Genomic DNA, 26,281 nt, shown 5'->3' on the forward strand with positions numbered 1-26,281 from the left:
GTAGTATTCAGACCTCAACGTTCCACATGCAGCAGTACTGTTGAGATGTTATTGCATTTTTTTCTAGCGTTGATTGTTCTTTCACTTGTCAAGAAGGATTTTTATTTTATCCAAAGTATGCACAAAATCCAACTTAGTATACAGATATAGAAAATTGACTACCAGGGTCAAGTATGGACTTTATTTATTAAATACTGAATTATAGATTCATGAAAACATATAAAACAATGCATTGAGGAACTAGAACAAATACCTTGATTACAATAAACTTGATTAGAATGTGGCTCAACTGCTCAAAAATTAACACACATTAGTGAAAATATGGATAAACATGCATGCACCCAGCAATCTGAGCTAATTGTATGTTTCAGGTAAGACCCAGACAAAGTCGAAGTAACAACAGTTTATTAATAGAACAGGGGCATGCAAAAGGCAGGTCAATGGCCGGCAGAGGTAAGTAATCCAGATAGGTGGGGCAAAGATACAGGACAGCAGGCAGGGTCAGGGGCAGACAGAATGGTCAACTAGGAAACAGGAACAATCGAGCGACAGGAGCAAAAGGAAAACTGCTGGTAAGCTTGACAAAAGAAAACAAAACTGGCAACAGACAAACAGAGAACAGGGGATAATGGGGAAGATGGACGACACCTGGAGGGGGTAGAGACAATCACAAAGACAGGTGAAACAGATCAGGGTGTGACAAATTGCAAACCACCCAATAATAATGCATGTTTATACTGTGAACAGGAGGGTCAAAAACAGCAGCAAGCAAGTCTTCACACAGCAATATTTGACTTTTAGATTCACTTCGGCCCAGAGGTTTTTCCTGGTCAGGTCAATTAAAACGTCTGGCACTATACATGACACACCGCAGACCTCTAGGGCGTCATGCTCAGCTCAATGAGACGGCCTGCGAACACCCCCAGTGTTCCAATGATACACACCCCCATGAACACACACAGCAGAATGTGATCCAGCACCATGGCTACAAACTTCCACTCTTCAGCGGCCTGGGAAAAGAGGAGAGTAATTAGAAACATGTAAACGGATACTTAAAGGAGAAATCTGTGGGAAGGATGGAAATGAACTCCAGAGTCTTACACTGTTGGATTCCTCATCAGATTTCATGGTCTCAGCGATGTACTTCACCCCCTCGATAGCACTGCGTACGTCGGGGTTCTTGGTGATGGGGGACTGGTAGGTGACTGCAGTAGGGGTGGGCTTGCCTGAGATGTCTGAGATGTCAAAGTCAGCACCGTAGATGTTTTTGTCCTGTTTCTCCTTTGCAGGACGTTTCATTGTTGAGAAAAACATGAGGTTGGGAATGGTGTCAATGAAAATCTGCAAAGAAAAAATAAGAACAGAAGTTATACTGAGGACAAAATACCTACAATGTGCCAAATTCAGACACTTATCTGGCTCCTCAATTTAACAATATCATGGTCAAATCAGAAAATACAGTCAACTATACAGTTATACAGTAAACAACTTCAGTCATCTATATTCTGTCACTAGATGGCAGTACTGGGGAGGGCACTTTTTTTGTTGGTACTATTATGAAGACTTGATACCAGTGTGTCTGCCATGTTGTTTCATGAACAATTTGTGAATACTGTATGCTTAAAAATAGATACATTTCTACACTCTCACACACTCATAAGATTCACAAATCGGAATGCACAAGTCATCCTTTGGCTGTGTCATGTCATTTACATTGCAAATGAACCCAAATGTTATTGTTAGCAAAGCACCATGCTATTCAAACTTAACATTTACATTTGAGCCATTTAGCAGACACTCTGATCCAGAGCGACTTAAAGTAGTGAGTGCAGACATTTAACTTAACTCTAAGACCCTTCATATGTTTTTTAGATTTCAAAAACAAATAGTTAGAAATGTACCAGCTGTTCCCACCTTGCGAACCCAGGGGGACATGGTGTGAGTGCTGGGGGAACGGTGGTGGGTGTTGATGACGATGACAGTGATGATGATGGAGGCAATGACGAAGACCATGGTGAAGAGCATGTACTTCCCGATGAGTGGCACAGCACTGGAGGTGGAGGGGATGAGCTCAACGATGACCAGCAGGAACACAGTCAGAGACAGCAGGACAGAGATACTCAGAGTCATCTTCTCACCTGAGGACGCACGTGTTCACAAAACTCAGGTCTGCAAAAGCAGACGCATGCAGAAGCATTCATCTATGAAGAAAGGCACAATTGGAGCTTGCGAGGGATGCAAACTATGTTCCGTTGTGACATAAAGTTATCATTTTCACAATTATAATGGTTGCATACTAAATCAGTCATTCATACAGCACGCAGACAGCTTTGAACAGTTCAGTGGAGAACCCAGGCTCGTGACAGACTGAACACATGCTCATAAGGAGACAACTGAGCTTCATAACATATGACTGTTGTTGAACACTGTGAGAGCAGTTAATAACGAGGTAAGAATGGGTAAAGCAAATACTACAGTCACAGCATTGCTCCAGTGCAACTCAACTGTGACACCCGTTACAATTTAATTGAAAAATGAAAAAAAAATCAATAAATAGTCATTTGATCTCAGAACTTGGGGAGCTAATCCCCCCTCTGGTTGGTCCCCTTCTCTCAGATTAATTACAAGAGGGTGTGAAGTGAGTGAGGTGATCATTATGATAATTGATCTTCTGCATCGCTGCACACTGCAGCTTCAGAGAGAGACTGATAGCGAGAGACTGTCAATGGCATCACACCCTTTAGGGCACTAACTCATTCTGACCACAGGGAGGAGTAGCCTCTGTCACAACTCTTATAGGCTTGGTCCAATTGAGCTCCTCCAACCTCTCTTTCAGTCCTCCACTAGATGGGTAGGAATACTGCTTTTAACAAATGAACTGTGGGTTGGAGCCTGCACAATATTGCCTATACCATAGCTACAAGCAGGAGCAAAGAAATTAGTTGTTTAATTTGTCCCATCCCATGTAGCCTCCCTTACACATAGGCTTACACACAAATAACCTCAGGTAAGCAAACAGACACAATATAAATCCTAGTATGTGTTATTTTTAGTTGAACACCTTTACAACCAGAAGCCAATTTCCTGCTATTCTTCACACGTCTGCTGGGGTGTGTGTCCAAAACATATTCACAGAGATTCTACAGTAGAATGTGAACTCTGTGTTGTTTTTGCTGTTCAGTCAAATCAGTAAACCTAGAGGACTTCCATTTTGCATCTCAGCCCCTCCACAGTATCATGCTGTAGCAGCAGCCCTATCCGAGTTAGGCAGCCAGAGATGTATTATACATGAAAGGAAAGGCCTACTCACAGACATGGCAGCACACAGGGTCTCTGGGTAATGAGGCAGGCCTCAACACTGGGAACAGGGCCAGATGCTAGCCGAGACACATCACTGTTACAGCTAATGTAGCTACTAGGAACTTCTGAAGCCAAGAGACAGTTAGCAGGACAAGCATGTAGTTGTACCAGCTGATACAGGTACTTCACAACCACAACGTAAACGATCAATGTCGCGGCTATGATGACAACATATATTTCAGTTCATCTTCAGCCACTTGAAAAATAAAAGGGATTTAGAACTGAAATGATTGAAGTGGATGCAATACCAACCAGAGTCAGTGGGCAGATAGAAGACGAGGCCAGTGAGGAATGAGAAGAGCATGCAGGGGATGATGACGTTGACGATGAAGTAGAGGGGCAGCCGCAGCATCAGGAAGTGGTAGGTGATGTCCAAGTAGGGCGTGTCTGGGCAGCAGGCATAGTACACCCAGTGTTTCCAGCTGCGGTAGTCCTTCATCACCCACTCTCCACTCTCCATGAAGTTACTCAGGTCAGGACGGTCGCTGTCCTGGTGGAGACAGGTAATAAAAATGTAATAAGGAAGCAACTGACCAGAAACGGCACAACCTTATTGGAAGGTTTTAGGACGTGGGGTGTTTTGTAATGGGACTTAGAACAATATGTCAAATCGGCACTGGGCTGTATGTGTATACACAGCTGTATCACAGGAGATACACAGGGGATCAATTAGAGAAATATGACAAAATAGTGATGATGATTATTACGGGATTGACGACAACCAAGTTGCCATCATAGGTCCAGGTACCCAGCTTCATGCTGCAGTTCTGCAGGTCGAAGGGGAAGTACAGCACGATGATCTCACAGTAGCTCCTGAAGATGGCAGGGGGGTTCCACGTGATCATGCCAGTGTGCTCCAGCAGTACTTTGGTCTCGTGAACGATGGCAAAGTCACCATCAGCACTGTGGGCACACACAAACACGGGCATCAGCACGGGAGATAATGTTAACACAGAGGGACGTCCCTGCCTGGGGCTTGGCATGGCCCTGCCATCACAGCATCCACACAGGCCAACCAACCAGAGCTGAGACTGGTACAGGTTGCTGTAGCATAGGAGCTGGTTGTCAGGGAGAAACAGCAGTGTGTCAGACGCAGGCATATGGTGTGGGGGGGAACCTGTGATATAGAAGCCAGATTTAGCCCGATGCTATGTGAGCTCTTACCCACTATGCACAGGGAAAGATGGGAAACATCATGACATCCAGTCTGTCTGTCTGGTGACATTTTATCACAGTGAGAGAATGGTAAAAAAAAAGACATTTGATGCAAATATGGCCTGAATCTTACTTGTTATAGAGAACGAGGTCAGGGCGCCAAATGTCAGTGGAGGGCACTCTTATCTTTCTGATTCCACCGTAATCCTCAGGATTCCATTGCAAGTTCACGTCCTTCCATTGCTGTAAAATGACAGTACAAGGTACAAAGAGCATACCAAGAACATTTCAGATAGACTATTTGAAGTTCCTGAAATGAAGTCGGATTCAGATGAAATTGACAAAGAGGGGATCATTTCAACATGGATTTTTTTCCAGATAATGTTTTGTTACAGTTGCTTTAAAATGTATATAAATCGACGGTTTATAGGGATTGTTTACTGTATCTTCATAAATAATTCTGGAATTCCTTCTATTAATTATCCATACTTACAACTTCCTTATCATTACTCTCTTACAAAATAGCCAGAAAGAAAAATACTTTAATCTCAGATTTATATTGCCATGTTGATACAGGAAATGGCAGAAACAAACCTGTTTCAGTCGAACATTGCTGTTAACAATCTGGTTGACCTCATCCTGCAGAGAAAGAGAATTGATTTGAGTTTCCACACAGTGTTTGACAGTGATGTGAATTGCATGATAAATATTGATTGATATGGGATGGTGTGATATCTTTCTTACCACACTGATGAGTTGAATGAGCTGCAGGCCAACTGTAACCACCACTGGGTCCTTGAAGTGAGCGACAGGACGCACCACCTTGTTGTAGCCAGTGAACAGGGTTTTCACCAGACGGGTCTCATCATCAGAGCCCCAGGCAGAACCTGCAAGGAACACAGAGACAGCTTGGTGTATGGCTCGCATGGTACAGTTTGGGGTTTACATTTACATTACATTTAAGTCATTTAGCAGACGCTCTTATCCAGAGCGACTTACAAATTTACAGCATCAGAAGACTGATAGATAGTGGTTCATGTAAGTGCAAATAGTATATTTATTATTAAAGGGCTTCCCTCCTTCCTTCCCTCATTCCTTCCTTCCTTAATTACTTTGAATCATACACTGTTATAGACCAGTGGTATACTATCATCGTGGGATGCTGGAGGTGATGGAGATGAGAGCTCTGTCAATACAGATAGTGTTTCAGACGTGACACTCGCTATTTCCGCTACATATTTGACCCATGCCGGAGCGGTATCCCATTTCATTTTCCTGCCTGCCTGCCTGCCCTTGAAATGAAACCTATTTTGCTCAAGAACGTACCCCGAGAGCTTGAAAGACGTTTTGAGACATTCAAAACGGTATATCTATGAAAATTGGCTACAAATATACAATGTATTTCACGAAACAATCGACTTGTGGAGTCAAACACAGATAAAGCACACATGCCCCTGTCAATCATCAGAGCCTAAGGCGGGATGCCTTTTAAACTATTCCAGCATATCCAGCAGTCACTAGCTTACCTAAGATATACATCAAGTAAGATTTCAAATCTTATAGTTAACTAAAGGATAAAGCATGACCAAGAATCAATGAGAACTTATCTGATGTAGATATCCCATGAATGAATTAGATTTGTAAGATATTCAAATATTGGTTTAGGATAGATTACCGCCTAAAATATCCTGGCAAAGGTATGTTATAGTCGACAGAAGAACAGTCAGTAAGCCAACAAGCATGGTTAGAATATGCTTTACCTGCCAGAATGATAAAAAGATGAGAAACAAAAAGCAGCCGATTCATTTTTGTGCTATTCTCCCATCAAATCTGGGGTATCCAATGTCCTGAGTCTTCGAATAGAGGGTGAGCAGCTAGCAAGGTGACAACATTGATTTCTGTACTACTTCAAAACGTGGTCAGAATCATGTCAACGCTGACTTGCTGCTTCATGTTCTGTAATGGGGAACAGTATTGTTGTTCGCTGACACCACATGTTATGAGCCACCACCGATAGCTGTCATTTGAGAGGGTCACATTCTTTGTCATCCCTCACATGTTATAAGCTCTACATGGCTGGCTAATCTGGCACTGAAATATCTTACAGTGCAATACTTCCCATATTATTAGACAGTAATAGCATATGGCTGCTTTTCCAAAACATGCCATTTGTTGTGATATACTGACAATCAGGCTATCAGGATATTTGATACGGGTCCCATTGGTTAACTTGTGTTACATTATAATGTCCTTTCGAGAATAATTATTCGGGAATACTATACGATTAGTTTGAGAAAAACACAATGATTTTACATGTCAAATACAGTAATCAAACTGTCACTAAAAGTTGTCCTGTTTGATCTCTAATAAATATGTTTTGTCTCCCTCTGAGGGTAATTTTGGACCAACATATCCACAACATCTATCCCATCTAGCTACTGCAATGAGTTTCCAGATGGCCAAGCACCACACCCCAACACCCCATCTCCACTGTACACCTGCCCCTCCCCACTAAGGCAATGATGGGACCAGGCAAATCCATTTCCCTACAGCCTCCACCTGTTCAATCAGCCAGTCACTCAACCAGCCACATCATTCATCTTATTTAGTGGCAAATTGCAATTTTGTCAATGTCTGAATCAAGAGAGATCTGTCTCTCTACCCCCTCCACCCTCCCCATACCAATCATAGACCACCTGAATCCTACAACCTCTAAGTACCTCCTGCCTGGAACCAACCCATGTGACCCTGGAGAAACCCATTGAATCTGCTCATTCAACCTCAACGTGGTCAGGCAGTGGGACTGTGTCATCCTATCATTGCGGTTGAGAACCAGTTCATTCTTTCAGCAGGAGTCGGCCCTTATTTAGCCCGGCGGGAGTTTCTCTCAGTCAGACCTATTTGAGTCTATTTTCTACATGTGATTAAAACGCTCTCTTAATCTGAATAATAGTAATGTGGTGTCTGTGGAGCATCTGCTCGGCATGGCACTGCATTGAGCATCTCCCGCTGCCTGTTTCTGCTCCCTAACAGATTATGTGGATTACACTTTCCATGGAGTGTGTTTTGACACACTTTCCATGGATATTTTGACACAATATTTAACCCCAAAAATAGCATTTTAGTTTGATGTGTATTGTTTAATGTTCTGAAGATAAATTATATTTACTATCAATATATTCTATCATTTAACATGAATTACAATTAAAGCTATTCTAAGAGCTCTTTGATGTTGTAAGGGTATTTTACAGGTCAATTGTTTAATGTACATTTTGTTTTATGGGTATGATGGATGGGGGAAGCGTTGCAATGGCTGTATAGTACGGGATATTTGTATTTGGTGATGCAATTTTATTTAATGTAGGCCTATGCTATTTAAAAATGTCTCCAAATTTCTACAATATGATAGTGACATAGGCTATAGAAAAATATAGTAAATGTCCACATTGAGAACTCAATATACGACTACCGTATCTGGGACAAGCATTACATACAAATATTTCAGCATATTTTAGCAGTTGGAAATGTAGGTCAGCCTATATGCAGGACAAAATGTCACACAGCTTCATCCAATCAACAGAGAGAAGACAGTCTCATGGATCAGAAGCACTAAAACATTTAGATTCATTAATGTGCATATGAATCAGCCATCCCATGGTATATTTAGCAAATTCTATTTGATCTGCATGAAGATAGGTCTGTCATAACATTGTCACAGCAGTAGTCTGAACACTTAAATGGGTTTCTTGGTTTGGTCGACTACTGGCTGCAGCTAATAGAGATGCATAATAAAAACGCTGAAATTAAATAGAATAACAAGAAATTACAATTTTGTCGACCAATCAACCCGAAAGTAGAGCTGCATTATTTCACCATTAATTCAAACCTAATGTAAATGATAAACCCCAGCGATAAAGACGTCAAGATTTCCTGCACAGGTATAAATCATACTGAAGCATGAATACAGTAGCCACAAAGAGTTGAGTATAAAATGGGAAAGCATTAAAAAAGCATGAGGTGATTAACACAGAAAAGCTTGGGGAAGGTTCGTGTAGATCGTTTTTAATAATCCAGCCTAAATGCGTAGTGTTTCCACTACGAGAACAATGGCAGAGCATTTAATGGGATTTCACATCATGGGATTTCACATGCTGTCATTCAGGATGGCTGTGGTTCTCCACCAAGAAACCATGGTCAGTGAGATCTCCTAAGGGGTATACTACAAAGCAGGATCAAGGAATTAGCCAGCTAACTTGCCTAAATATTTTTGGAATGAACTTTTACTTTTAAAGAAAGTTCAGCTTAAAATGGGCATGCTCTAATTGACTCAACAACCAAAACACATATATAGTCAGGTCCATAATTATTGGCACCCTTGATAAAGATGAGCAAAAATTATTTTATAAAATAAATAATATAAATAGTGAGGAATAGTGAATGCAAAAATTGTTTGGGAAATTATATTATTTTATACTGATACAATTGCTCAGTGAAAGAACATTTGTTTAACAAGTAATAAATAATGTGCTAAAAGAGATAGGTGTCAAAATTATTGGCACCCCTGTTTTCAATACTTTAGTACCCTTCCCTTGTGAGGATAACGACACTGAGCCTTTTTCTAAAATGCGTTATGAGATTGGAGAACATATTGTAAGGGATCTTAGAACATTCCTCTATACACATTCTTTCCAGATCCTTGATGTCCTTCATCTGTGCTTATGGACGGCCCTCATCAATTCAAACCACAGGTTTTCAATGGGGTTCAAGTCCAGAGACTGAAATGGCCATTGTAAAAGATTGATTTTGTGGTCAATTAATCATTTATTTGTGGATTTTGATTAGTGCTTGGGGTTATTGTCTTGCTGGAAGATCCACTTGCGGCCAAGTGTCAGCCTCCTGGCAGAGGAACTCAGGTTTTTGGCAAAAAATGTCCTGTTACTTGGTAAAGTTGACGTTAACATCAAAGACACCAACACCATATTTGACTGTAGGTATGAGATACTTTTCTTCATATGCTTCTATTTTTCAACGCCAAAGCCACCAGTGGTGTGCATGGCCAAAGAGCTCTAATTTCATGTCGTTTGTTTTTGTAAACAATATAGCTCAGTCTTTTGTATTATTTATTTTATACAGTCATTTTTGCTCATCTTTATCAAGGTTGCCAATAATTATGGACCTGACTGTTTAGCCTTCTTAATGAATCTGAAAATCAAATGTTTTTTTATGGTTGCTTATTAAAGTTAGCTGGCTAACTCATTGATCCTATTTTATAGTATACCCCTCAGCGGAAAGTGTATGAATCAATCAGGAAAAACACATGAACCAAAATAACAACAGCTTTAGTTCACTGGCAGCACAAATGCAAGGGTACACTTTGATCTTATAATGAGCCGCGAGTAAGGAAGATAAGACATCACTGGCTTTTGGAAAATGTGTGGAAAGAAATTGCTTGTGGGTTAATTAAACCTAAAAATGCATAAACCCCAAGGGACAATGTTTGCATATGTATCCAGCAATTAAACATCTGGATGGAGAGAAGGCCGTGCCTAAAGGTATTGTGGGTTTTGTTTTAATCTCAAGAGCGAATCATTGTGATTGACACATAGTTTGAGGGGACGCTGCACACGGTCATGTGGGCCCTGGGCCGTCTATAGCACTGCCTGTTCATTTCAATATGCAGATTGAGAGGAACAGCCCCCTTTATCAAGGTCATTTTGCAAGTGCACGCAAATGTAGCATGCCATGTACTTCAATGTCTGGTGTCTGGACATATTGTACCATATTCTAAAATTATCATGCACTGCAATAAATGCTTATTCAACAGCTTCATTGTTACTGGAACAATTGCGATGACTCAGGCCATACCAGTGCATTTTCAGAAAGCAAGGTTTAATAAATTAAAATGTACATGAGCAAATTAAGTAAACAAATATTACAATAAAAAAACATTAACTGCACAAATGTAGTAGTTTGAATGCAATAAAGTTTTGACTGTCGGGAAATGTAACAGAACATTTAAAAGTACACTGATTACTTGTTTTCTGATTGAAAGAGGCTTTGAATTTCCCCTAAAGAAGACTTGCATATAAAACAGCTGAAAAGGCAAACAAGACAGGATCAGTCAAAGATCATTACAAAGGTTCAGAGAAGACACAGTAGTCTATTTCACATCCAGGTATACAATGTTTCACAAAAACAATTGCCTAATAGGCAACCGGGCGGGAGGTACTGTACATCTACAGGACAAATAATAGCAGAGTAACAATGTTTCACAATCTTTACCACATGCTGGGTTACTTCTACAAAGCTATACAAAATAAAGACGTGGCCAAGTCTGGTCCATCAGTGTTCTACACAAGCCCCGACAAAAATGGGGAGACAGACATGCAAAGTTTAAGGTACATCATCATCCACACCCGTTACAGGGGAAGAAAAAGTGTGGTTCAGCACTAATCCACTAGAAGTGGAAATGGATATATAACAAATGTAATACAAAGATGCCTTACTATTCAAGTCCTCGCACAAAAAAAGTGATTAGGCAGCATCAAGCTGTTTTACAAAAAAAAGTGTCTCGTTCCTTCCATATCTCAGCAGAATGGATGTATGTTTTCAGAAGAGGGTGTCTTCATTTTTTATAAGGAACTCCACCACCTGCCGTTGGTAACGGATGTCGTTGAGTGCCGTCATGGCATCCAGGTTTGGGGCACGCAGGAGGGTGGGCCCGAAAACAATTCCCAGGTTCTCGGCATTCATCAGGTTGTCCTTCTCATTCAACGTTACCCTGTAGAAGAGGCACATCAAGGAGAGGCAATTAACAATCTGAGCATTCAATTATAACCATATGTCTCAGATAAACAAGGATGCTCTTACAAATCACCAGGGTAACACGTTGTTTTGCAGAGAAGCTAGAGGGTGTCAATAACTCACCTCTTTAAATGGACCATGAGGTACCTCAGGGTTTCACTGTGTGCTGCAGGCAGAAGTTCCAGAGCCTCACGGAAGGCCTCTTGCTGCTTCTCTGGGTCTTCCAGCTCTGAGAAGCAAACAGAAGCACGGGGTGAAAGCAGAGCAGTCTCTCTGTCTACAGACTCTCACAAGACACTCTCAAAACCTCCCATAGAAATATCCGTGCTCAATGGTTCTCACTGAAATGATTTACTATCGTGTGGGTTGTTCCACCTCAAAAAAGCACAAGAAAGACGATTTTGAAACTCACCATCTCAGATTGTTCTGAAATGGTTTCTGTAGCTAGAAACAGGTAAGATAAGCATTCCTGAAATATTATTTTGTCGAAATATAATTTGATCTCAGAGAAATTAAGCTAATTGATTGCACCCAAATTGGCCATTTTAATTTATAACTGAAGCTGTGGCTCTATATGTATTGTGATTAGTGACATAAACCATTAAACCCAACGCAACCCAATTCCATTACAATTGCAAAACACTATACAGTGTGTGTTTGGGCCTTTTACCATTGAAGACCATTAGAGACCTTAAAATTGAAACCATTAGAACTGCTGTAGCCTAATGGTTTGTTTGTTCACCAGGAATGGTCTAAAGGTAACTAATCCCTTTTTTGAAGGGGACATTTCCTGGACACAGGTTAAAGCGTAAAATATGAACAAACTAATTTGCTTTCATGGAGGACTGGCTTGAATTGTGAGGATGACCACACAATTTATGTTAATCATGAGGCAAATCTATTGGTTTTCTACCCAAAGTTGCAAAAAGGCAATGTTGTGAACTATTGAATAAAACAAATGAGACCAGTATTTGGATAAAAGAGTGTGGTTGGATAGCAGGTACAGTGGCATCTAGTGGTCAAAACCTGGTATTTTCACACTACTTTTTGGTAAATAATGCGAGTGAATTCAATTACTAATTTCTCTGAACAATGAAAAAAAACCACCAGATTCACAGAGAATACATTTCATAGTATGGAGAAGCAATACTCCAAGCCGTGGCGTTATACTACATGACAAACATAGAGAACTAATACTGTATACTGGTTGTTGGGGTGGGGTTGGCATGGGGTGTGGGCATCAGTGGGTTGCTTTTCACTATTATTTTGGATTCATTGTGTCTTACACATTGGTAGGAAGAAGTTTGGTCCAAATCGGATGTTGGGTACTATACTTATTGAATATTATCTGAATCGTATAAATTAAAATGGACAATTTGAGTGCAATCAATTAGCTTAATTTCTCTGAGATAACACTTCATTTCAACAATATAATGTTTCAGGAATGTGAATCTTACCTGTTTCTAAATACAGAAAGAATTTCAGAACAATCTGAGATGGTGGGTGTCATGGCTTGGCGAAATGACATGGAACAAGGGTTTTCCCCTTCACATCAGAGTGCACTCGATATAACTGATTACCACACAAGAGTCATTTTCTAAAACAGAACCATAAGAACTTCAAAGGGAGAGAAGCATCTGATGCTCATTTTATGTGGACTGCATGAAAGTACATTACATTCTCCACTGAATGCCCAGGATTGGTAATAACGATACATAAATAGTGGAAATTCAGTAAAGCACAACAATGAAAACTAAAAAACATCACGATCTATTTTGCAGAATCATTTCTGAACACTCACAGAGCAAAAAGGAAGACCTGAATACATTTTCACTGAATGCTTCCATAATGCATCATGGCTTTAATGTTGAGGGATTTACATAATTTAACCACATATATGAAAAGGCACATCAATGGTAGTTCTTCTTGCATGGTACATTTTCCATGGTGCTGGTGCGTGACGAAAACAATTATACATGGTTTTAACCAGCAGAGAAGAGGAAAAAGCTGCTTTTGTTGAACTCACTTGCAACCTCAATGAACCTGGGGTAGGCATCGTATGAGATGACAGGAATGGGTAAATCCCTGAGGTACAGTTTAAGTGCTCCCGTGATGATGTTGATATCTTCATAAGCGTTTGCAGAGATGTCTGTCTTCTCACCATCTGTGAAGAGATATAACACATTTGTTAGAAAAGAGGGAAGAACTGTCTGGATGTGCATAAGACATTACATTACATTCGTCTTGCTGATTGAACTCAAGGAAATTGAGTTCAATCAGCATGGTGTGCTTGTGGTATAGTGTAAGTTGAGGACTAAAGGGATTGTGTCACCGTGGGGGATGAAATCTAGGCTGGTCCTCTGCTTTGACTCGCCTGGCCTGCTTTCCTCCGACTGTTCCTGAGTCCGACACAGTATCCAGAGCAGGCCATGGCCTAATTCTGAGGGTCTACATATCACAGTGTTGTGAGCTGGAATGACACGCTTGTCATAGGTGATCTCCCATACACTGGTCTAGCTAAGGTTCAGCCCATAGCTCCAGGGTTGCCCTCAATCCATTTCTAAACTCACTCTGCACTGGGTAGAGAACGAGGCAGGCTAACTGCCTCCTTAACTGGAGTAGATAAATGAAGTTGGAGGTTTAATACTACGGTGAATTACATTTCGGTCAGCTACAGCCTTTGAACTAGTCCAATAATTTGCCATCCCCAGAGCTGGCCCATGGCCCTATCTGTAAATCCTGTGAGTGGACCGTGTCAGGATGAGCCATGCTCTCCAGATGGAGATGAATCCCTCCACAAATGTGTCACTTTCCCATTAATCACAAATATGCAAACACATCACATTGTTTAACTCAAAGATTAGTTCAATGTAAACCATCACATTGAGCACACATGGAGGCGCTAAGAGCTGACAAGCTACTGTGAGAGGCACCCGAGGGGGTTTGGTACCACTCGAACAGAAGGATAGGGGTGTCAAAAGAAGACGCACCTCTGTCAAATGCCGACTTGACATCTTCGACTGAATCGCTGAATCCAGACATCCTGTAGAGCCCTTCAGACTTCAGACCTATGACAGAGGGATAGAGGGAGATTAAATGAACAATTCTGCATTTCCATAACACAACATAGGACTGAAGTGGGCATCCAAGAGCAAAATAAATGGAGGCAAATTCACCTTCAGCGGTCACCTTGGGCAACATAGAGAATGTCATTAACAGCTCTTCGATATGCATGAGAAATTAAGAATGTCTACAATAGCACACAGGGAATAACATGGGCAGATGCAAATAGTTTTCCGCACCATTGGACAAAATAATAAAGACATAAATCAAACATAGCATTAGTTACAGACGTAGATTACCGGGCTAGACAATGAGGTAGAAATGAGGGTTTTTACACCGTTGAGTGATTCAACTGGAATGCAATCAACTGAGGCAGCAGCAGCAACACAGTAAACTATTCTCCATTACACGTGTACAATTACCAGGCCTCCCATCAGCTCTCCAAGTCATATTAATGGATAGGACCAACGTTACAATCATTAGTCCTTCACCTTCTACTCCCTACACTGAATTGGGTTTGTGCGCAAGTCCAGCACATTACATTACAATTCCGTTACAATTCTCAAAATATAACATTTCCTGAAAAGGAAAGAGGGAGTGAACGGTGTCATTTCCAAGTATTTTCATAGAGCCATGGCCATCTATCTTCTGCTCACCTCTTGATTCAATTTCCTGTATGCACATGTCCACTACCATGGGTCGCTTGGTGTTGTGAGCTTTCACCAGAGTTGTTAGCTCACAGCTGTACACTTTCTTGACGTGTTTCAGGTCTGGCACGCAGTTGCGGGGTACCATAGTGGAGCACTGCTTGTGGACGTTCAAACCACAATCTGAAAGACAAGAGGAAGAGGAGAGTCAGACTGGACAACCTAAGAGGGAGATCTTCCAATGATACTATCTTCCAGGGAAATAATAGACCTGATTGAGCATGGAAGTGCACCAAAATGATTAGCCTGCATCCCCCAAATTGCTCATTTCATTTGAGTTGACTGGCGTGTTTTGTTTTTGCTTGCTAAGGCCTACATCTTCTTGATCAATATTTGCCGTCGGCATGTCATTGGACGACTGGAGAATTCTGTCCTAGCTGTTGACTTCACTCACTGGTCAGCTGCCAGGGGTGTTAATGGAGTCACCTTGAGCACCGGAGTGGAACACAGGTCCACAAACAATCCCTCATTTAGACAGTGTGCCATTCATGCATAAAAATAATTCATAACAAATTCCACAAAGTTTGATCTTATAACTACCAAATGTATTCTTGATTTTCCTATGTAGCTTGGTTTGTTTTGTCATTTTTACACACACAAATAATTTGTAGCTCAACATGCTCCTCATTTATGCTCTTCTAAGCAGTGAATATGTAGTTTTAATGAGCATCTCACGCTGCTTTGGTCTTCAGTACTAGTGATTGGGGCCTGAGGTGCAACTGCCTGCCTCAGAATCAGAGCAGATATCAGCTTGTAGGGAGCACAGCACACTGAGCACAGCACAGCAGCCTACAGAGAACAGACGCAGAGCGACTCCTGCTCCGCTTTGTAACAGACGCTCTTAGAAGGAATTAGAGGCCACTGAAAACAACGTGGCCTGGAGGAGGGAGAGTCAGGCATGCATGCTCCATTCTCCCCCAGAATCTGGGCTCGCACACAATGGCCGTGCAGGAAGAAATTCAGCCGCGGCGGGCAACATCAGACCTAGATTCAGAGGAAATATGTCATCAATTTTGCTCCTCAAATATCAATAATAAAAAAATCACAAAAAGACTATGATTTACTGGTATAACTATAAATATTTTGATTAATATGGGCCCTCAGAGAAATTTCACCAGGCTTTATTAATGTGCATTGATGCAGAAATGTAATTACGTTTAAGAGATGATTCTCTTAAGGGTATGAGACAAGCAGTGTAATAGAGGGCAGCCTCTCACCAGGCACAGGTCTGCTGAACTGGTGTTGTGCATGTGAGCACGCACGCACACACACACACAATGATGTGGTGGGAGAGCCCCAAGGGAGCCTAGGAGCCTGCAGAAAGACACTGCTTTACTGCACTGTCAGCTCTGTTGCCATGGCGAGGAGAAGACACTCCAGTGAGGATAAGCTCTGCTCTGATATGGCTAAAAGGGTTTGACACTGGAGGTGGGGATAGAGGTAAGGGTCCAGTCCCGCTGGTAGCCAATCAACACACTATCATGTAGTTTAACCTTTACCGTGCCTGGGATCCCCAATGGTTCTCTATCTCACCATCTCTAATGCCACAGCATAATACACCATCTCTAATGGCAGCAGCATAATACACCATCTCTAACGGCAGCAGCATAATACACCATCTCTAATGGCAGCAGCATAATACACCATCTCTAATGGCAGCAGCATAATACACCATCTCTAATGGCAGCAGCATAATACACCATCTCTAATGGCAGCAGCATAATACACCATCTCTAACGGCAGCAGCATAATACACCATCTCTAACGGCAGCAGCATAATACACCATCTCTAACGGCAGCAGCATAATACACCATCTCTAATGGCAGCAGCATAATACACCATCTCTAATGGCAGCAGCATAATACACCATCTCTAATGGCAGCAGCATAATACACCATCTCTAATGGCAGCAGCATAATACACCATCTCTAATGGCAGCAGCATATATAATATTATATGTAGTTCTCCACCATCAAATCAAATTGTATGTGTCACATGCGCCGAATACATCAGGTGTTAGCATTTCACCTTACAGTGAAATGCTAACTTACAAGCCCTTAACCAACAATGCAGTTTTAAGAAAAAACCTAAAATAAATGTTTTTTAAAAAGTAAGAGCAGCAGTAAATAACAATAGCGAGGCTATATACAGGGGGTACCGGTACAGAGTCAATGTCAATGTGTGGGGGCACCGGTGTCGAGGTAATTGAGGTAATATGTACATGTATGTAGAGTTATTAAAGTGACTATGCATAAATAATAACTGAGAGTAGCAGCAGCGTTCTGGGGGCGGGGGGGCAATGCAAATAGTCTGGGTAACCATTTGATTACCTGTTCAGGAATCTAATGGCTTGGGGGTAGAAGCTATTTAGGAGCCTCTTGGACCTAGACTTGGTGCTTCCGGTACAGCTTGCCATGAGGTAGCAGAAAGAACAATCTATGGCTAGGGTGGCTGGAGTCTTTGACAATTTTTAGGCCCTTCCTCTGACACCGCCTGGTATAGAGGTCCTGGATGGCAGGAAGCTTGGTGATGTACTGGGCCCGGTGATGTACTGGGCCGTACGCACTAACCTCTGTAGTGCCTTGTGGTCGGAGGCCGAGCAGTTGCCGTACCAGGTAGTAATGCAACCCGTCAGAATGTTCTCGATGGTGCAGCTGTAAAACCTTTTGAGGATCTGAGGACCCATGCCAAATCTTTTCAGTCTCCTGAGGGGGAATAGGTTTTGTCGTGCCCTCTTCACGACTGTCTTGGTGTGATTGGACCATGTTAGTTTGTTGGTGATGTGGACGCCATTGGCGTGTGCTTGGTCCTCCTTTTCCTGTAGTCCACAATCATCTCCTTTGTCTTGATCATGTTGAGGGAGAGGTTGTTGTCCTTGCACCACACGGTCAGGTCTCTGACCTCCTCCCTATAGAGGCTGTCTCATCGTTGTCGGTGATCAGGCCTACCACTGTTGTGTCATCAGAAAACTTAATGATGGTGTTGGAGTCGTGCCTGGCCGTGCAGTCATGAGTGAACAGGGAGTACAGGAGGGGGCTGAGCACGCACCCCTGAGGGGCCCTCGTGTTGAGGATCAGCATGGCGGATGTGTTGTTACCTACCCTTACCACCTCGGGACAGCCCGTCAGGAAGTCTAGAATCTAGTTGGAGAGAGAGGTGTTTAGTCCTATGGTCCTTAGCTTAGTGTTGAGCTTTGATAGCACTATGGTGTTGAACACGGAGCTGTAGTCAATGAATAGCATTCTCACATAGGTGTTCCTTTTGTCCATGTGGGAAAGGGCAGTGTTGAGTGCAATAGAGATTGCATCATCTGTGGATCTGTTGGTGCGGTATGCAAATTAGAGTAGGTCTAGGGTTTCTGGGATAATGATGTTGATGTGAGCCATGACCAGCCTTTCAAAGCATGTCATGGCTACAGACGTGAGTGCTACAGGTCGGTCGGTAGTCATTTAGGCAGGTTACCTTAGTATTCTTGGGCACAAGGACTATGGTGGTCTGCTTGAAACATGTTGGTATTACAGACTCAGACAGGGAGAGGTTGAAACTGTCAGTCAAGACACTTGCCAGTTGGTCAGCGCATGCTCAGAGTACACTTCTTGGTAATCCGCCTAGCCCTGCGGCCTTGTGAATGTTGACCTGTTTGAAGGTCTTACTCACATCGGCTGCGGAGAGTGTGATCATATAGTCGTCCGGGAACAGCTGATGCACTCATGCATGTTTCAGTCTTACTTGCCTCGAAGTGAGCAGAGAAGTAATTTAGCTCGTCTGGTAGGAAGGCTTGTGTCACTGGGCAGCTCTCGGCTGTGCTTCCCTTTGTAGTCTGTAATAGTTTGCAAGCCCTGCCACATCTGACGAGCGTCAGAGCCGGTGTGACTCAATCTTAGTCCTGTATTGATGTTTTGCCTGTTTGATGGTTCGTCGAAGGGCATCGCGGGATTTCTTATATGCTTCCGGGTTAGAGTCCCGCTCCTTGAAAGCGGCAGCTCTCCGATTTAGCTCAGTGCGAATGTTGCCTGTAATCCATGGCTTCTGGTTGGGGTATGTACTGTACGTACAGTCACTGTGTGGACGACATCATCGATGCACTTATTGATGAAGCCAGTGACTGATGTGGTGTACTCATCAAAGCCATCGGAAGAATCCCGGAGCATATTCCAGTCTGTGCTAGCAAATCAGTCCTGTAGTTTAGCATCTGCTTCATCTGACCACTTTTTTATAGACAAAGTCACTGTTGCTTCCGGCTTGAATTTTTTCTTGTAATCAGGAATCATTTGCCAAATGGAGAGCAAGGGAGAGCTTTGTGTGTGGAGTAAAGGTGGTCGAGAATGAGTTTTTCCTCTGGTTGCACATTTAACATGCTGATAGAAATGAGGTAAAACTGATTTAAGTTTCTCTGCATTAAAGTCCTCGGCCACTTGGAGCGCTGCCTTTGGATGAGCGTTTTCCTGTTTGCTTATGGCTGTATACAGCTCATTGAGCACGGTTTTAGTGCCAATACAGATGAAGACTCTCTAGGTAGAGTGTGGCCTACAGCTTATCATGAGATACTCTACCTCAGGCGAGCAAAACCATTGAGACCTCCAGCTGTTGTTCACATATATGCATAGGCCCCCGCCCCGTGTCTTACCAGAGACTGCTGTTCTGCCCTGCCGATGGGGTGTATAACCCGCCAGCTGTTTGTTCTTAATCTCGTCGCTCAGCCACAACTCGGTGAAACATAAGATATTACAGTTTCTAATGTCCCGTTGGTAGGATATACATGCTTTCAGCTCGTCCCATTTGTTTTCCAGCGATTGAACATTAGCTAGCAGGACGGAAGGCAATGGCAGATTAGCCACTCGTCGCCTGATCCTCGCAAGGCACCCTGATCTCTTTCCGCAAAATCTACGTTTCCTTCTCCAGCGAATAACGGGGATCTGGGTTTGGTCGGGTGTCTGTAGTAGTATATCCCTCCCGTCCGACTCATTGAAGAAGAACTCTTCGTCCAGTTTGAGGTGAGCATTCGCAGTTCTGATTTTTGGTCATAAGAGACGGTAGCAGCAACATTATGTACAAAACAAGTTACGCACAACACGGAAAAACAAACAAAATAGCATGGTTGGTTAATAGCCGATAAGACGGCAGCCCTCCTCTTCGGCACCATCGTAGTTGCATAGAATGGGGATGAATAGAGAATGGGCTGTGTGACCGAGCTCTCTGGTTTTTAATGCGGGAGGAACTGGAGTTCCTTCCCAGCGCTCATAGCTCAGAGCCCCGAGCCCCGAGCTTTGTTTTCTTCATGGGCATGATGGTATGAGACTGGGGGGCGTCCTCTGATGAGGAAATGTGGCACAACAAGCACTGGCAGGATCTGGCTTCCTGGCACTTGCCCAAAAACACATACAGAAAGAAAGGGGGAGCACATTTTTGGAATGCTAAATTCAAACATCGCATAAGACTTCACTGTCCTAGATTCTGGTCGCCATGGGTTTTGTCTGAAGGAATGTAAAAAAAAGTCTACAGAGAATCTCCAAAAATAGGCGCTTTTCATTCGATTGTCATCTGCTTTCTAAGGCAGCGCATAAATTATTCATGGCTCAGCTTCCACAGACATATGTGTGGCTCACTGTGACACATCAATAATATATTAAACACACACATCAGTCCACGTTAATACCTCATTATCAACACCTGGGGACTTCTGTTTATCAAAAAACAATGATAAAAACATGATAATTTTGAATCATTTCGGATATTTTGTACATGTGAAATCATTCACGTGGTTTTTGGACACGTGAATTTCTCACTTGTTTTCTCCCCACATTTCATTATTTTTCACATGATTATGTTCACCACCTCCAGCTACATCTGGTCTCTCATCTAGGGACCAACCAGAACCAACCCTGCTTAGCTTCAGAGGCAAACTAGAAGTGGGATGCAGGGTGATATATTGCTGGAATGAATGTAACAAAACTTCAAAAAGGCATGGAAAGCAAAGGCCAGGGTAACAACAAAAAATTGCAGAAAAGAGGGAGGCGTTATATTGAATTGCATTATCATTATTATTATTTATTTTTTATTATCACTGAATATGTTTTTTTCCCCTCGCATTTAAAAAGTATTTCCTTGCAATATTTGGTTTTGCTATTAATACTTGCTATTTTGCTTTCAGTATCATTATTTTTGTTGGCAATTCGAAGAATGTTGTTCTCGACTTCAGAAGTTTTACTTGATATTAATGGCGCAAAAGTAACTCACTTAATAGAGGATTACACCATATAATAACACTATTACTCTATTGAAGGTGTTTTAAGCCGCAATCTTTAATTTAAACATTAACAAAGTGTATCCCCGCCACGGTTTCGGTAAAAAGCAGAGGGATGGGGCTGGAGAAATGCAACCACTCTTAAATCCATAGATTACGCTAAGAATGCATGGAATAACCATCCACGATATCAACATTTTTGTTTTAAACATGTTTGTTTACATTTACTTTGCATACAAACATTGGAGTAAATATCAAGTTTTCTTACATGTGAATCAATCACGTGAAAGTTTTTCACATATGAAACTGCAAATTCGATTTTTCCATGTGGTTGTTTTTCACATGTGAAACTACATATCCAATTTCCATGTGAAAGTTAACATGTGAAACCACAAATTTCATGCGAAACTGCAACTCACATGTAAGGCGAAAACATGTAATTCTCCTCACATGTTAATAAAAGGTGGTGTTGACATGTGAACTCTAAATGTAATACATGTGAAAATATGGTTTCACAAATGAAGGAAGTTTAAGCTCAACATGTGAAAACAGATACTGTGTTTCATATGTGAAAGTACGATTTTTTACACGTGAAACTGCAAATTTGTCATGTTTTCTTTTCTGTAAGGGTGGTGTGATCCAAAACCTTTTGCTCTCAAGCTAATTAGTTCATCCTTTTTAGAGACCTTCACAATGGCAACGCATGCATTCACCGCAGAAATATGATCCCATTTTTGACATACGACATTCATTGGATGCCACAATTATACCACATTTTTATGTTATCCTAGCTTTATAAAATGGCTTGTTACCTAATATCCTGTGATAATAAAAATGATATAAAATCACTATAATACATTCAAAAAACATTTTTAAAACACTTAGATGGGAACAAAGGAATCTCATGACTATACTGTACATCTTGTAAATGGCGCCAAAACATCAGCTACTGGTTATTGTTCAAAAGGCAGCAAAATCACTCAACTAGTAATATCAGCCCTGATTGGATAAATAGGCCTAGACGTACACGTGTTAGAACATTGTGAATCTATTCAGAGACCATCAAGTGAGTATTTCCGCATGAATCCACAGAGGCATTCTCAACCCCCCACTTCCCCTGCAACTGGAGCAGAGAGAGAGAGAGAGAGAGAGAGAAGGGAGAGAGGGCGAGGGAGCGAGAGACAGTCTGAGTCCGAACGCCACTGTACATTATGATAATGGACTGATCAATATGACAGGATATAGAGTGCATATAGAGTGCATATAGAGTGCATATAAGTACACTATTAGTCTGACGTTGAGTGGAAAACAACTGCTTTGAACATTACGTGAGAATATGGGAATTTTCATTATAGCTTGTCATTTGAACAGTGGAATAGTAGCTATAAGCAGACTCATCAACTTGACCTCTCATTCATTAGTACAGTAACACACAATCTGCTCTTAGAACATAGCTTTCACATTAGTGGGAGTATGGATTACATCACACTGAGTAAATGCTTGATGTTGAGTTCTTATTTCACTCTATTATACAACTCCTCTAATCTATTCCCAACACATGGTGGGATTTTAGATTAAGGGACGCAATAGGACACATACTTACAAACACTCACATTAAAAACCAGGTTACCCACATACTGGGGTGAGAACCTAAAAGTCCATTACATAAATAGAGAACAGCGTGTTGTTAAGAAAAGAGCAGCCAGGAGCAGCAGCTGTATAGTGGCTGTCTACTGTTAAGTATAGCACAGTACGTACCTGCACACTTGACTCCCTGAGCCTTCAGCCCCCACATGAAGTTGGCACAGTATTCACACCAGTGAGGTCCCCGGAACGTGTGGACCTGGAGGATAGAGAGAGAGACCGCGAGAGAGAGAGAGAGAGAGCTGGCAGTCAGAAGCTGCAGTCATGTACTGCACAGGTACCATACCTTCCCCAGGTTGCCCTGGAGAAAACCACAATGCCAGCGTCTTAAACTAGTTAAATAAAGGGATTATCTCTGTGTGTGTGTTGTAGATTAGGGGCGTTTAGAGCCCAGTCAAATCAGACAGGATGTCTAGTCCATGCTAACCATTAATGAGTGGCCAGGCTGAATAGTGGTGGTGGTGATGTGATGGTGATGCAGAACGGGGGAGGATGGGTGGGCACCGTTGACCCTGTGCCAGTGTGAGGGGGCATGTTGTCATGGAAATGTGCTACGGCAACGGTTAAAGGATTCTCACGCAGGGAAGGGAGCTCCCACTCCGCCAGGCAACATAACAACAGCTCAGCCAATCAGGAGTGCCTGGTCCAGACCTCTGGGCAGGAGGCAGTGCTGCCACCCTCTGAGGTGTTTTCCTACATGACGGAGGCAATAATGGCCCCTTTGATATAAGGTGAGAATACTAGCGCCATCAACAATACACTGTGTGAACTCACTATGGGAGCAGGGAAAGCATGAGAAGATCAGCAGTAAAACAATCCATATGCAATAGAGAAGATGGTATCAAGTCTGATGAACTGTGAGTTCATCAGACTATACTATTTGCAGGACGGTTAGAATCTCTTTTGTGATTCATGGTTTACAGGGAAAGGAAACCTTACTCTATTTGGTTGGAATAACTGAGCCGACAAGGTGAAGAAACTGTCGATGTGCCCTTGAGCAAGGCGCTTAAGCATAATTTGCTCCAGGGGCGCCATACTACTATGGCAGACCTTGTAAAACAACACATTTCACTCCACCTATCTGGTATACGTGACAATAAAACATGTTTTTGTGTGTGTGTGTGTGGAAAAAACAGAACATTTAATTAACCCATAAAACTTAGCACTGGTTGTTATGTCTGGCCTATCTGGTTAAATTTGTCTCCAAAGTTCATATTTTGTAATCATAACTTCAAAGAGATATCTTGGCTGTACAGAAGGTTTAGGATGATTATTCATTTTAATGCTCTGTCAATAACTATTACACCCTAACCATGTCAGCCCAGACTGCTTCCTGTTGTGAAGGGATCTTGAAACAGTACAATGTGTGACAGACCCTTAAAATGATTTAATGGCGCATTCAGCATGGACTGCATGGCAGAGTAATAAATAAATAAGGAAAGAGAGAAGCAGGAGTCCTGTAAGTGTCAGCAGTTCTAGAACCTTTGAGGGAATGTTTCTCAACTCAGCTCCCAACTTCATTAACTAACCCAAACAGTCAGAGCAGAGCAGGGGCTAAGCCTGCTGACTGGAACCTAATGGGGATACCACTCTTCTACTGCCCCCCCCCCCCCCCCTTTCCATCGCCTAATCTCCCCATCTGGTACCCGAACCAACAACAGTGGACTACAGACCGCCCAACAGATTTCCTTTTGAAAAACACTCATTGGACAGATCCAAAAACAGTCCTGTTTTCTCAGGCTTTCTCTCGCCCCATAACCCCCCAAACAGACCTTCTGGTGGCCAACTGCCACCACAGTAGTACTACAAAAAAAACACCGCCTGTCTACAACATGCTGAAATACAAGCCATATTTTAGAGTGGAATGGCATGAAGAGGTGCAACAGAACTACTGTTCCTGTGGCGATCTGTCTCACCTTGAAGTTGTGGACTTTTTCGTACTTGTGCGGCAGGCTGCTGTCCTTCAGCGTGGCTTTGCGGACCAGCGAGGTGAGCTGTGAATAGGCAAACAGTTTGAGAGGCTGCCAGATTGTGGCTGGAGGTTTCTGGGGTCCTGAGATCCTCATCCCCAGAGCAGCTGCCAGTATGTCCTGCTGGTTGGCCTCCAGCTTGGCCTTCTGCACCAGGGACTTCTCTCCCTTCTGGACCTCGTAAGACTCCCTGGATGGCATTCTGACACTCAGGTTGGACAAATCAGATGAACAAGCAGCAAACCTTCTAGCGCCGTCCAAAAAGTTAGAGGCCCCCTGGAAAAAACTGGATGCTTAGAGCTAGTTTAAACTATGTAATATTAATTGCATTGTTCCAATTGGACAATTCTCAACTAAGTGAACAAAAACAGCACACACAAATCGCAAAATCCAGTACGCAAAAGTATGTGTCCTCCTTTAAATCCTCTCACCACAGCAAGAATTGGATGAACAATGCTCCAACGATGAGAGTCTCAAGTCCTGTGATGGTTGGAGTTGGATAGACAAGAGAAGAAGCCTTGGGTGCTCATTTGTTCCCTGAATGTGTACGCAGATGAGCTGATGTTGTGTTAATCCTCTCCTCCCTGTGCAGAACTGATATATTCTCTCTGGAACAGAGACAGCACAGTGTGTACTGTGGATGGATGCTGCCAGCATTACCAGAGTGAGGGGAAAGAGGAGTAGTCACAACAGATTAGATGGATCGCACTGGCCAATCACAGTGAGGCAGGAGGCTGCTTATGCTTCATCGTTGCAGTTTCCCCGCCCTCTACAACCCCCCTCTCAGATCCAAAGCAGGAGAGCTTGTGTCGGAAGAGTCAGAGTGAGCGTGGGCTGATAATGAGCAATGAATGAGTCACGCATCATCAATGAGCTGCCACTGCTCACAGCTAAAGACAGAGGTGGGCTGTTGGAGAAAGGGTTATTTTCAAAATCTGGTTACCAACCATTTCCTGTTCCAGGGACCACAGAGACCTGTCCCCACACTCCAAAATTATATACAGAAAAACAAATAAACATCTCATATTTTCAGCTAGAATCTTTTTCGATACATGTTTAAACCACATGAATTTAGCACATGAAACATTTAAAACACATGCACTTTCACAAAATAAAATTCACAAAAATATGAATAATTTAGTTGGAAACGCTATGAATAGGGAGAGGTGATGCAAGGCCGTGTTTTTCAACTGCAATAGTCTGCCTGCAAGCCTATATTTCAGTCACCATGCAGACAACCCAGAGAGAATTAACGCAGATGTGCTCATCCCACACAATTACAAGCTCCTTGGGGTACCTTCGAGCTTTGTTTCGTTTCCTGGCTTCAAATACA

General features: G+C 42.4%; 2 protein-coding genes across 2 annotated transcripts; both read right to left on the reverse strand.

Annotated features, from left to right (window-relative positions):
• Window positions 1-167: 167 nt before the first annotated feature.
• Window positions 168-6,475, reverse strand: LOC124043873 (acetylcholine receptor subunit alpha-like). The gene is made up of 9 exons (XM_046362964.1): window positions 6,276-6,475; window positions 5,260-5,402; window positions 5,110-5,154; window positions 4,649-4,758; window positions 4,068-4,263; window positions 3,613-3,850; window positions 1,915-2,138; window positions 1,102-1,341; window positions 168-1,010 (listed from the first exon to the last, which is right to left on the reverse strand). The coding sequence occupies exons 1-9, from the start codon at window positions 6,319-6,321 to the stop codon at window positions 879-881; spliced, it is 1,374 nt and encodes a 457-aa protein (XP_046218920.1). The 5' UTR covers window positions 6,322-6,475; the 3' UTR covers window positions 168-878.
• A 2,088-nt stretch (window positions 6,476-8,563) lies between these two features.
• LOC124043874 (N-chimaerin-like) lies at window positions 8,564-25,624 on the reverse strand. The gene is made up of 7 exons (XM_046362965.1): window positions 24,895-25,624; window positions 23,093-23,177; window positions 15,039-15,212; window positions 14,310-14,387; window positions 13,346-13,483; window positions 11,443-11,548; window positions 8,564-11,296 (listed from the first exon to the last, which is right to left on the reverse strand). The coding sequence occupies exons 1-7, from the start codon at window positions 25,147-25,149 to the stop codon at window positions 11,125-11,127; spliced, it is 1,008 nt and encodes a 335-aa protein (XP_046218921.1). The 5' UTR covers window positions 25,150-25,624; the 3' UTR covers window positions 8,564-11,124.
• Between the last annotated feature and the right edge of the window lie 657 nt (window positions 25,625-26,281).

Source organism: Oncorhynchus gorbuscha, linkage group LG09 (assembly GCF_021184085.1).
Source record: "Oncorhynchus gorbuscha isolate QuinsamMale2020 ecotype Even-year linkage group LG09, OgorEven_v1.0, whole genome shotgun sequence".
Taxonomy (NCBI): Eukaryota; Metazoa; Chordata; class Actinopteri; order Salmoniformes; family Salmonidae; genus Oncorhynchus; species Oncorhynchus gorbuscha.